This window comes from Dama dama, chromosome 16, assembly GCF_033118175.1.
Source record: "Dama dama isolate Ldn47 chromosome 16, ASM3311817v1, whole genome shotgun sequence".
Classification (NCBI taxonomy): domain Eukaryota; kingdom Metazoa; phylum Chordata; class Mammalia; order Artiodactyla; family Cervidae; genus Dama; species Dama dama.
In genome coordinates, this window is record NC_083696.1 from 722,230 (window position 1) to 734,399 (window position 12,170).

At 52.5% G+C, this 12,170-nt stretch overlaps 1 protein-coding gene across 1 annotated transcript in view; it reads left to right on the top strand.

Moving 5' to 3' along the window:
• Positions 1–12,170, top strand: part of SNTG2 (syntrophin gamma 2) — a 115,399-nt gene that overhangs the window by 59,002 nt on the left and 44,227 nt on the right. Inside the window, exons 9-10 of the mRNA XM_061163246.1 lie at positions 3,250–3,337; positions 5,571–5,662. Coding sequence (XP_061019229.1) covers positions 3,250–3,337; positions 5,571–5,662 — 180 coding nt within the window. The remainder of the gene's footprint in view (positions 1–3,249; positions 3,338–5,570; positions 5,663–12,170) is intronic.

Sequence of the window (12,170 nt, forward strand, 5' to 3'; positions counted from 1 at the left end):
CTATTTTGAAGATGGGGACTGAAATTCAGGGAGTGGGGCGCCCTCCTGGGTGGCTTGTGTGGAGCCTGTGAGGGTGCCTCTGGCTTTGCGTGCTCATCCACCGTGGAGGACATCCCAGGAAGCTCACCTCTGGGGCATGTCTGAGATGCTGGCCCGTGGACTTGGGGGTCACAGGCTCTGCCCCAGCACCTTTCCAGATGTGAACCTTAACCAAGGTCGGGTCAGGCTCCACAATGCAGCATATTAGTGGTTCATTACTAAGAGAAGAATTCCTTTAACTCTCTCCAGGCATGGAGGTAAGATCTATGGGCTGGATGGGGCATGTAGTTTAAGGTTTAGGTTCAAATGGATGACATCTAATTTACTTCCTAAACCTAAAACTTGTGTTATTTATCAATTTCTACAAAAGCTTGCTTTCTTAAGGTGAGAATACACACAGTAATTCAAAAAGAGACAGCGCAGAGCTAGGTAACTTTATCCCAGCCCTGGGGAAGTGAAAAGCATTCACCCAAAAGAAAAGCTTTTGAGTAAAAGATGTGTAAACTTAACACACAGAAGTATTCCAATATTTGACTAATATAAATATACTTTTTGGACCAAAATATCAAATTATAAGTCCACAGTCTTATGTGATACAAAAGCCATGCTTGAATCAGCAAGGCTAATGACATATACGATCTCAGCTTTTCAGGTTCATGAAATGCATAAAAATATTAAATTTGTAGAAGACCTCATAAATCACATAGTTTCACACCCTCGTTTTTCAGAGTTAATTCTAGATTCACTTATTACTAAAAGGAAAAAAGGCAGGCCTGCTCAACACAAAAGATCCACAGAATGAACCTCACCCTGCATTTTGTCTCCTGCTTTGGAAAAGCCTTACTATTTTAGGGTGACAAAAAGGTGTTTATGTCCCGCTTTTTACTGCGCTCTGTGTCCCCATCCACATGGACACATAACATCACAGCGGACCTGGCCGAGAGGGAGCCTGCCTTAATCTTATTCAGCAAATTCTGAGACCTCTCACCATTCAGAGAGGAAGGAAAATCAATGTTTGGAAAATCACTCGGTCTGACCTGCATGCAGAGGTTAGTGATGGCAGGGAGGTGGTGACACCTCCCTCCCCCCAGCGGGACCCCCAGCCCCACGTGTCTGCCTCGGAGCCCCTTCCGCAGACACTAGCCTGAGAGATGGTGCGGAACTGCATTTCTATGCAGCAAGGTCAGGGTTTTTTTCTAAATCTCAAATGTTAAATTCACGTCTAGTCCGGTATGGCAGTCCAGGGTCTTAGGTGCTATGAGAGCCATTGATTTAAAAAACTGCCATAATCAATAAAAAGGCACTGACTCATTTGTGAGGCCTCCTTTTCGAGTTGAAATGGGTTCTTTTTTATGCACATTTTAGTCATGCACGGCTGCTTTGTTAATGCTAGGGTCTCAGGACAGATCCTGAGTTCTGCTGGTTTTGAACTCAAGAACCCTTAGAAATAAAGCCTTCCCTTGTGTTTAGAAAATGGTAGAAACAGAATCTTCCAAGTTCCAAGCCGCAGCCTGGCCCCGAACCCCCAAACCCCCGCTCCCAGCATCTTGCAGGTGGTCACACTGGTCACTCAGCAGATCAAACCCGCGTTTGGTAGAAGGTGTCCTGTGGGAGCTGAGACTGGTTGCATGTTTCTCCAGGTGTGTGCGTGTGTGTGCATGTGTGTGCGCATGTGTGCGCATGTGTGTGTGTGTGCGTGTGCACGTGTGCGTGCATGCACACACACTTGCAGATCTGCATGACAGAAGCAGTGGGTGAACTTGACCCTGGAGAGAGTCACAGATCTCAGGCTCTTGCCGTTCAGGGGACGCCTGGGTGTTCAGTGTCAAACTCCTCGAGCTGAGGACCCACAGCTCCTGTGGAGGCCATGCCCTCCCCGGGTGGGGACCCCACCCTCATGACACCCACACCCACAGGGCAGGGTGTTGCCCAGGGGTCCCTTCACTGCCCTGCAGGAGGAAAGAGTGCGGTGACCCTGCGCTTTGATCAGAATCGCCCAGGGCCATTTGTCCCAGGAGACACGGGTCAGCTGGGAGGGGCTGAGGTGGTGCGTTCCTGTCTCTGGGGCCTCGGGCAGGGTGGAGGGTGGTCCCAGATGAGCCCCAGCTGCTGGGCCGTCCAAGCAGAGTGTCCATCTCATGCTTGCGGTGCCGTCCTGCTCTCCCTTCGCTCAGCTGACCCGGGCTCGGGTGTCAGCGGGGTTCACAGGCCGAGGCGGCGGGGACGTCAGGGTCGGGGGGTGCGGGAACGTCCCCGGGTGAGGGTAAAGGCATTCCTGAGTTCTGCAGACAGAAGCAGGTGCCTGTGTACGTGAGGGCTGGGCGGGGTGCCCTGCCTGGGATCGAGGTCACATGCAGGCATCGGGGACGTGCCCGAGGGGGCTGGGGCAGGAACACTTATGGCTTCTTATTTCTGGGCTGTGTCTGCTGTGTCTGGCTCGAGTTGGCCCAGCTGATGGGAAACTCATCAGGCTTTCAAAGCTGTCTCCAGAGCTAAAGTGGGGCGCTGTCTGTAACTGCAGCTGAAGGGCCCGAACCTGGGGGTGGGTGACCTTGTAACCAAGCAGGGTGACATGATGCCCTCGGTTTCTCCAAACTAAAGTGTGGTTTCAAGTCTAAAGCTCGTGTTTTCAGTTTGCAGCATCACAGCTGATGCCCGGGCTTGTGTGCCAGTGTCTGAGATTTGGCGATTGGCACCTCGCATGGGTTTCTCCCAGGACTTTGGTTTCGGGGTGGGGTGGGTCGAGTGTGCGGGGAGCCTGGCCTTGGATCCAGGCTGATGTGTGCACCTGTGTGTGGACGAGGCGTGGAGCTGTGTACCTGGGGACACACCGCGTCTGTTTGTCCCCCCAGGCGAGGCTTGAGGAGCTTCCAGAGTCTCAGAGGTAACTGTGAACAATGGCTCCTCGAGAGACAGGCGAAGCGTGTAGCAGAAGCGGAAGTGTTAGTTGCTCAGTCGTGTCTGACTCTTTGCGACTCCATGGACTGTAGCCCGCCAGGCTTCTCTGTCCCGGGACTCTCCAGGCAAGAATACTGGAGAATACTCCTCCTCCAGGGGATCTTCCCCACCCGGGGATAGAATTCTGGTCTCCTGCATTGCGGGCAGGCTCTTTACTGTCTGAGCCACCCAGGAAGCCCTGGTGGGGGTGCACGCGTTATTTCCAAGGTCCCTCTGTCGTGGTAACATGGCCGTCCTGTGTCACACCGACAGGTGCATCTTCTGAAAAATGCGGGCGATGAGGTGACCATCACTGTCGAGTATCTCAGGGAAGCACCATCGTTTCTGAAGCTCCCCTTAGGTAAGTGGGGGTGGGGCTCATGGGGGCCGACAGCTTCCTCCTCACCTGTTATTTTTCCTGAGTCGTCCTGCCATGTAACACGCCCGCAGCCTCTTCAGAAGCAGGGATTCCCACAGTCAGGATGCTGTGTGCATCCCGTTATTCTGGAGGGAGCAGACAGACAGGCTGCCCACACTTGTCTTCTGGCAGTAAAACCTCGGGTGGGATGGTACGGGCGTGAAGGAACACAGCCTCACTCTTGGAGCTGCTCCTTGACAGCCTGGACGCATCGGTGTGAAGACCCGTGAGTTCCTCAGGTTCCCTCAAGCCCATTAAAGCTCTGGCTGTGCAGTCTAGTGTTTGAAGGGAGACCAGGGTGATGGGGCACCTGCTTCACCCAAACTGTGCCAGGTGCTTTGAGGGCGAGCCTGTAAATGGGTTCCTGACTCTTCAAGAAGAAAACCAAGTTTGCAGAAGTAACTTGCACGATGTCCACTAAATTTCCTCATCTGTGAACTGGTGGTAACGATCCATAACCACCACACCGGAGGCTTGTGTCTCGAAGGAGTAATTATAGCATTGTTGCTGGGCTGTCAGCTCCGTCCTCCGCGACGCGGACGCTGGTGACACGTGAGGGACCTGTGTGCATCCTGCTCCCCTGCAGGGGCATGCTGGCGCTCACAGCCCCGTCTGAAGGCTGGGACGAGGGCGGTGTGGGGCCCCCGCTGGACTCCCCTCAGCTCCAGCCAGTGCCTGTCACTCGGCAGCTTTCCCCCACAGAGTCAGGTTTTGTCACTTTTCAGGAAAGTGGGAAATCTGGATTTTAAAGCTGTGTCTTGGTTTTGATTAAACAAAACCCACATGCCTGTCAGACTTGGCTTCCCAGCTGGTCTGGAGTTTTTGCCTAATACCACTTATCCCCCAGTAGTTGGCTTTCGATGGCTAATGTTGGCCTCGAAACTCTTGAAGCTAAAGAAAAACGAAGGACCTGTGATCCAGGCAGGCACCAGCTCTGACCCTGGATGACCCGCGGGGCCCTTTGTCGCCTCTGAGAACAGGAGAGGCTGGGTCCCTGGCTTTCTCCTGAGCACACCCACTGGGTTGGGAGGAGCAGGGGCTGAGCCTGACCGTGGTGGCCCCTGGGTCCTGGGGTCACTGGCACCTGGTCTGGCGTCTGGGGAGGGGTCTGGACACAGGGCTGACATGGCCTGAGACTCGTGGCCACACCTGTGTCCACGTGAAGTGAGCACTGGTCTCACTGTGCCCCCTACTGCCCCCTGACCACCCAGGGCCACAGAGGCGGGTGGTGGGGGATGCTTGGGGACAGGCCCACGGGCTGGGGGGACACAGGGACTCCTTTCCATCCCTGAACTTGCTGAGAGTGGACAGAGGGCTCCAGACGGACGCTGACTTGGCTGCTCCGTCCACCTGGGTCCGCGCTCCAGGCCCAGCCGTGGCTCCCTGCTGAGTCCAGAGCTGCTTCCTCTTTTTACAAATATCACTTTCTTTGAACTCACCTTCTTTGCCTTCCTGCTGCTGCTGCTAAGTCTCTTTAGTCGTGTCCGACTCTGTACGACCCCATAGATAGCAGCCCGCCAGGCTCCGCCGTCCCTGGGATTCTCCAGGCAAGAACACTGGAATGGGTTGCCATTTCCTTCTCCAGTGCATGAAAGTGAAACGTGAAAGTGAAGTCGCTTAGTCATGTCCAACTCTTTGCGACCCCATGGAGTGCAGCCTACCAGGCTCCTCCATCCATGGGATTTTCCAGGCAAGAGCACTGGAGTGGGGTGCCATTGCCTTCTCCTCTTTATCTTCCTAGTTTTCACTAAAGCAGTTTGCAGTGAAAGATAATCAGAACATGTCAGACAAAGAAATAATATCCAAGTTATCATCAGAAAGTCAAGAATAACAGGAAATTAGCATCGTTATCCTAGCGGTGGGGAGTGCAGGTTTGTGAAGCCGTGGGGGCTGGGGATGGGCCCGGAGTGGCCGCTGTCTCCCTGAGCCTGGGGAAAGGCTGAGCCTGCCTACCCCCTGCCGCGCTTCCCGCGGACCCCAGACAGGTGGCCGTGTGGCGGGGTGAGGCCCGCGCTGGCTTGCAGCCCAGGGCCAGTCTGTTCTCTTGCAGACCTGGGGATGGCACTCCCCGCTTAGGGTTCCAAGTGCATCCTTGTTCCCGTCTGCTTCCCCGCTGCATGGACCTGCAGGCAGCCCCCCGGAGCCCCATCTGCAGCACCTTCTGTTTCATTCACAGGGTCCCCGGGACCGTCCAGCCAGCCAGGCAGCGGGGCCTCCTCGCCCCTTTTCGACAGCGGTTTGCATCTGAACGGAGCCTCCAGCAACACAGTAAGCGCGCGTCTCCCACCTCCTGTTTAGCCGACTGTGTGCGCGTCCCAAGCCGCTCCTGGTGTCGCCTTGTGCGTGTGACAGCTTTCCTGTGCTCACACGCGGAACCGAATCATTAACCGCTCCCCGCCCCTCGGTGAGCAGGAGTCTGCTCAGGGCTTCACCCCAGGCTCCGTGTGCTCTCCCAGGCCCGTGGACGGCTCACGTCGCTCAGGGTTCCAAGTCCATCCTTGTTCACGTCCAGATCCATGCCGAACGTTTGTAACAAGCGGAGTCTGGGTCACACCGGTGCCGCCCACCCAGACCTGAACCTGAGCCTCGGCGGGCCCGTCCACACCCTTGCACGCTCTGTCCTGGGCCCCGGTTGGTTGGTCAGTGCTCGTGTTTCCTTCACCGAGGAAACAGAGGGGTTACTCCTGGATGACTTGATCATCCAGAACTGTTTTCCTTTTTCCGGGGAAATGACTGGTGCTTTCACCAGACGTGCTTGGAGCTTGGCTGCTGACCTGGGCCTCTGAGGGGCTCTGGGTGCCAGTGCACCTGTGGCAGATGAATAAAGAGCTCAAATTAAAGAACAAAGAGTTTATGATGATAAGTACCTGATTTTCTAAGTTAAAACTTTCAGAAGATTAACGCAAAAGACTAGGGTCATTGCAAAGAACTGAATGACTCAGAAGTGTACAGGAACAATATACTGAAGTCCAAAATTGAAACAGAATTTTACAGAAATTATAAGGAAGCACATAAGAAGCTTATAAATAGTGGTTGCAAATGAAAAGCAGATGTAAAAAGAATAAGTAATTAAAATGAAATACATTTTAAAATGTTAAACAAATAAACACATAAGTTAAACAATGACTTGTGTCTTCTAGATGGAAGGGAGGCAGAGATAATCAATGAGTGAACAATCGAATGATATTTACCAGTTTAATTAAAACATAAGGCACATGCAGAGAAATATACAACTTTGACATAACAGCTCAATAAATGTTACAGCACTGTGGTCAGAATATAGCACATCACCAGAATCTCAGACTACATCCCCCTCAAAAAATTACCATTGTTTTGACCTCAGTTGCTGTAGATTCATTTTATCCGTATTTGAGCTTCATGTAGAGTCATACTCGCCTCTCTGACTTTGTGGCTGAAAGTCGATCTTAAAATCCACCAGCGAAAACATAGGTCACTTATGAAGAATGACAGTTTCATTAACAATGTATTTCTCAGCAGTGCCAATGGAAGCTGCAAAGCAGCCCAATAAATAATATTTTCAAAATCGTGGAGACAAGAGCCATCACTATTGGTCTGTCTTTGCATTCCTTGCAAAAACGTATTTCCAGAACAAGTAAAAATAAAGACTTGTAATAGGAAGAGGATCTGAAAGAGTCCTGTCACTCACAGGCTTTCATGAGCAGAATTTCTAAAGGCCACATTTCAGGAGGGAAAACATGAGTGATCCCAGAAGCGTGTGGAGTTTAAAGGAGGGAAGTCTGTGGAAAGTAATGCGGTCACTCGAGTGAGGCCGGCAGGTGCCAGCCCAGCGTGGATGTTCGCAGAATGTCTGTTTTCCTCTCATGCAGCTCAGGAGCCACTTTGCGCTCGTGTGACTTCTGTGTTCTGTTTCCCACCAACCACGTCTGCTCCCGACAGCCTTGGCCCAGGAAGTGAGGCATCTCTGCTCACATTAGTGCCTCAGCTTGACGGGCCTTCGGGTCACGTCAGGGCGTTGTGTCATCTCTGAAGCCCCCAGTCCTCTGTAAAGATACCGTGTTTTTCTAAAAATAGTGTTTGCACTCTCCTCTCTTATTTTCATCATGCGCTTCGGTGGTTTATTGACCTTTGTCTTGAGTAGATTCTGATAGCTGTAAAGACTTCACTTGTCTTCCAGACAACCTCCTGATGAAGGGTCTAAGAATCAGGCCCTGTTTTTACTCCACCATTCATGTTTCATGAGATGTTTTTAATCTTATCATCATAATGATGACTTCTTCTCATTATTATGATAATGCTATTTGATAATCCTAATAATGGTTTCAATTAGAAGAATATAACAGTAATCTGCTATTAGATATGTTGATCTGCTTTTAAATTATTGTATTACTGTAACACTTTAAAATGTATAGACTTAATTTAGATACTCAGCTGTCTTCACAAAATGAATTAATTTCATTAAAATAACAAAGTAGACATTTCCACTCAAAATATATCAAATTCAAATAGAAAAATTATTCACATATTTTTGTGGCATGCAGAGGCCATACAGCATGGCACTGCTGCTTCATTCCTGAGATGTGCGTCTTAATTCAGCCGCAGGAAACTATTTGACAGTGACCCTTCTCCTTCAATAATGATTAATATTTGATGTCTAATTGATGCCTTTAAGAGATGCTCATTGGAGAGAAAGCAAAGTATTTTAGTGAGAAACACGCTTGATTAGGGTAAGGCACTTCTGTAGACCATGTGAACATCTGTGCAAACCTGCCTATCTTCACAAGTCACTTTACTAAGATGCACTTGTCACTGGTCCCCGTGACCTGGTGACCTGTCAGTAGCCCGGCTCACAGGAGTCACACAGAACCTGCTGCCATGCGAGGATTCCAGGGTGTCTTGTCTACATATACTTGTTCTGCTGGGGGTCCGGCTGTCCAGGAAGGGCTGGGCCCTGAGAGTCAGATGCGGACGTGTTTAATTAATGCCAGTCCATCTGGACAGGTGGCTTTCTCAAAGAAAATTAGCCCTGGAAATGCAGTCAAAGCCGAAGCTCTGTTGCAGAAGTATTTTAGTTCTTGGTCTGTTTAAATCAGAATTGGGGAAAAGTGGATGCCTCTCAACCCCCAGGGCCTGAAGCACTTGCTTCCCGTCTGCGAGGGACATTACCACTGTCAGGAGCAAGCACAGAGCAGCTCAGGACCGATGCCCGCCAAGCCTGTGGAGGCCACAGCCGCTGTATCGGGGCCACGGCCAGCTGCACCAGCCTCGAGGCCTCCCTGGGACAGCAGGAGATCGTGGCTTTCTCCCTAAGGAGCTCCCAGGTCTCCTTGCAGAGCCCCCAGAGTGCTTCCCTCCTGCAAGCCCCCACTTGTTGGGCCTAGAGGCACCCCACTCTGCTGCCCAGGGCTGGGGCCCTGGCCCCCATCATCCTTAGGCTTCGGGTCTAAGTGGATGGTCTACCAGTCTGTTCTGGACACCCGGGCAATCAGCCGGGGACTGTCTAGTGCCTGGGGCCCAGCTGGCAGTAAGGCTGTGCCCCTCCTATCTCCAGGACCCACTCTCTCACACTCCCCACTGCGGCCTCTGGTGGCTCCTCCAGCTCCCGGCATGAGCAGGGCGCCCTGTCACCCCCAAAGCTGTGCTCCGGCGCCTGGCATCCGTTTCTTCTCCCATCCCCCCCACATCAGTGGGCGCCAGCTTCACATCCAGTGTGGATGCTGCAGGCAGCCCAGGCTCCCAGCCCCATCCCTAGGGGACAATCTGATGTGATGGCCACTCCCCAGAGACTTTCCATAAGATGCCCCATGTCCTAATGTGTGGAAGACTTTTCCCAGCAGCACGGGTGACTGGCCAGGGAGATGGATTCATAGCCCCTGGGACTGTTACAATATGAAACATGCCTTCCACTAGGCACTCATCTGGCATGGACCCTGGGTTCTGGGTGGTCCCGGTGACTCCTCAGGAAAGGCTGGTATGTGTCCTGGGGCTGACCCTCTCAGGGCAGCGGTCCAGGGTGGCCTCCGGGTGCAGTGGAGGGCCGTCTCCTTTCTTACTGACTCCAGAGCCTTTTAGAAAGGGAGGAAACGAGAGGGGGTAACTCAGGAAACTCTTCCCGAGGTGGGGACTCCTTTCCTGCCCACCTCACGTGTGATCCCACGGCCCCCAAGACTTGAGGAAGCAGGTGGGGCACCCGGCACTGGGACCTCTGATGTCACCAGGGGCAGGTCTCCACTCCACACCTGCCTCCGAGATGGATGTTTCTCTGCTTGAGTGATGGAAAGCCGGAAGCCTGCAGGAGGCTGTCGGTGAGTCGCGTGGTGTCTCTTCGTGCGGCATTTGTCTTGAGAAAGCATCTTCCTGACACACACCCCCGCACCAGGAGCCAGTGTGAACACACTGCTGTTCTGAGTCATCAGGAGAAACTTGAATGTACGAGGTGAGCGCGTTCAGGATTCCAGAGGAAGCGACTATAGTGATCACTGACCCCATGCTACACAGGAAAGGAAGTCTTGTCTTCTTCTCAGCCTTCTAGATATTTAACAAAACCTGAGGGGAGCAGGAGCTTGGACGCCCTGCAGTCCTGGCGTCTGTGACGTTACAGAGAACAACACAGAGATCTTCAAATATATGATCAAGCCAAAGAAGAGTAATGAACCCCAAGAATGCCAGCTTGGCACCCAGATTTAACTGCCGGCACAGCACCTTTATTTATCTTGTTATGAAACTGGAAAAGACTCAGATCTCCCTCAACAGGTGAATGAAGCAAGAAATGCTTTCACACAAGCAGTAGAATGCCGCTCAGTGAAGACAATGAATAACCTGCTGTTCTTATTCAGGTGCTCAGTTGTATCAGACTCTTTGTGACCCCATGGACTGCAGCATGCCAGGCTTCCCTGCCCTTCACTACCTCCCAGAGTTTGCTCAAACTCATGTCCATTGGGTTGCTGATGCCTTTCAACCATCTCATCCCCCGTCGCTCCCTTCTCCTCCTGTCCTTAATCTTTCCCAGCTTCTGCTGAAAAACACAGGAACGGAGATCCTGTCACTGACTTCCTGCCGAGAGGATGAAGCTACACACACAAGTACCTCCCATACAATTCTGCACATAGAAGTTCTAGAAGAACCAGAGATATCTGTGGAGATGGAAGTCAGACCCGAGACAGCCTGTGCTGGAGGAGACACAGCCACAGACAGACTTGGGGGAAGGGTGGTGTGGCTGGGGCTGGACTGTTCTGTATGATAATTTAGGGCTTGGTTGCGTAAGGTGTATACATTTGTCAGAATTCATCACACTGCACTTAAATCAGTATATGTCGTTATGTGTAATTTATAGCTGGATATAGTTCAGTTGAAATAAAAGAATAAAGTGGAAAGACCTCAGCCATTCAAAGAAAAAGTAAGACAGGAATACCTTAAAAAATGGCTTCAAGTCTCCTATCTGAACACCAAATTTTAAAACACTGAACATTTTTCTTGGAAAAGGTGACTTAAAGACACATACCAGCCCCAAGAAATGAGACAGGTGTAGGGCGGGAGGTGCACAGGTGGAGTGCTGGAGGACAGGGAGGTCTGCTCACACTCCTTCCCAGCTCGTATTCGTGATTCAGGGATGGCGTGATCGCGGGGTGCACAGGTGGAGCGCTGGGGGACAGGGAAGTCTGCTCACACTCCTTCCCAGCTCGTATTTGTGAGTTCAGAGATGGCGTGATCTCGGGGTGTACAGGTGGAGTGCTGGGGGATAGGGAGGTCTGCTCACACTCCTTCCCAGCTCATATTTGTGAGTTCAGAGATGGCGTGATCGCGGGGTGTACAGGTGGAGTGCTGGGGGACAGGGAGGTCTGCTCACACTCCTTCCCAGCTCATATTTGTGAGTTCAGAGATGGCGTGATCTCGGGGTGTACAGGTGGAGTGCTGGGGGATAGGGAGGTCTGCTCACACTCCTTCCCAGCTTGTATTTGTGAGTTCAGAGATGGCGTGATCGCGGGGTGCACAGGTGGAGTGCTGGAGGACAGGGAGGTGTGCCCTCACTCGTTCCCAGCTCGTATTCATGATTCAGGGATGGCGTGATCACGGGGTGCACAGGTGGGGTGCTGGGGAACAGGGAGCCCTGCCCACGCTCCTTCCCAGCTCATATTTGTGAGTTCAGAGATGGCGTGATTGCGGGGTGCACAGGTGGAGCGCTGGGGGACAGGGAGGTCTGCTCACACTCCTTCCCAGCTTGTATTTGTGAGTTCAGAGATGGCGTGATCGCGGGGTGCACAGGTGGAGTGCTGGGGGACAGGGAGGTCTGCTCACACTCCTTCCCAGCTCATATTTGTGAGTTCAGAGATGGCGTGATCGTGGGGTGCACAGGTGGAGCGCTGGGGGACAGGGAGGTCTGCTCACACTCCTTCCCAGCTTATATTTGTGAGTTCAGGGATGGCGTGATTGCGGGGTGCACGGGTGGAGTGCTGGGGGACAGGGAGGTCTGCTCACACTCCTTCCCAGCTCGTATTCGTGATTCAGGGATGGCGTGATGGCGGGGTGCACAGGTGGAGCACTGGTAAGTGTGGAGGTCTGCCCTCACTTGTTCCCAGCTCGTGTTCATGAGTTCGGGGATCGTGGCTTTAAGGCAGCCTTGTCAGCCTTGGCTGACACTCACCCCATGGAATTCCTCCTTGTTCCCTCCTCTGTGGCGCTTGGTCCTCTCTGGCAGTAAGTCCCACAGGGAGCCTCCCGTCTTGCTCAGGATCCTGAAGGACAGGCGAGATGCTGTCCTAGGAGGCCAGTATCCGAGCGCCACTGCACCGTCTCAGCT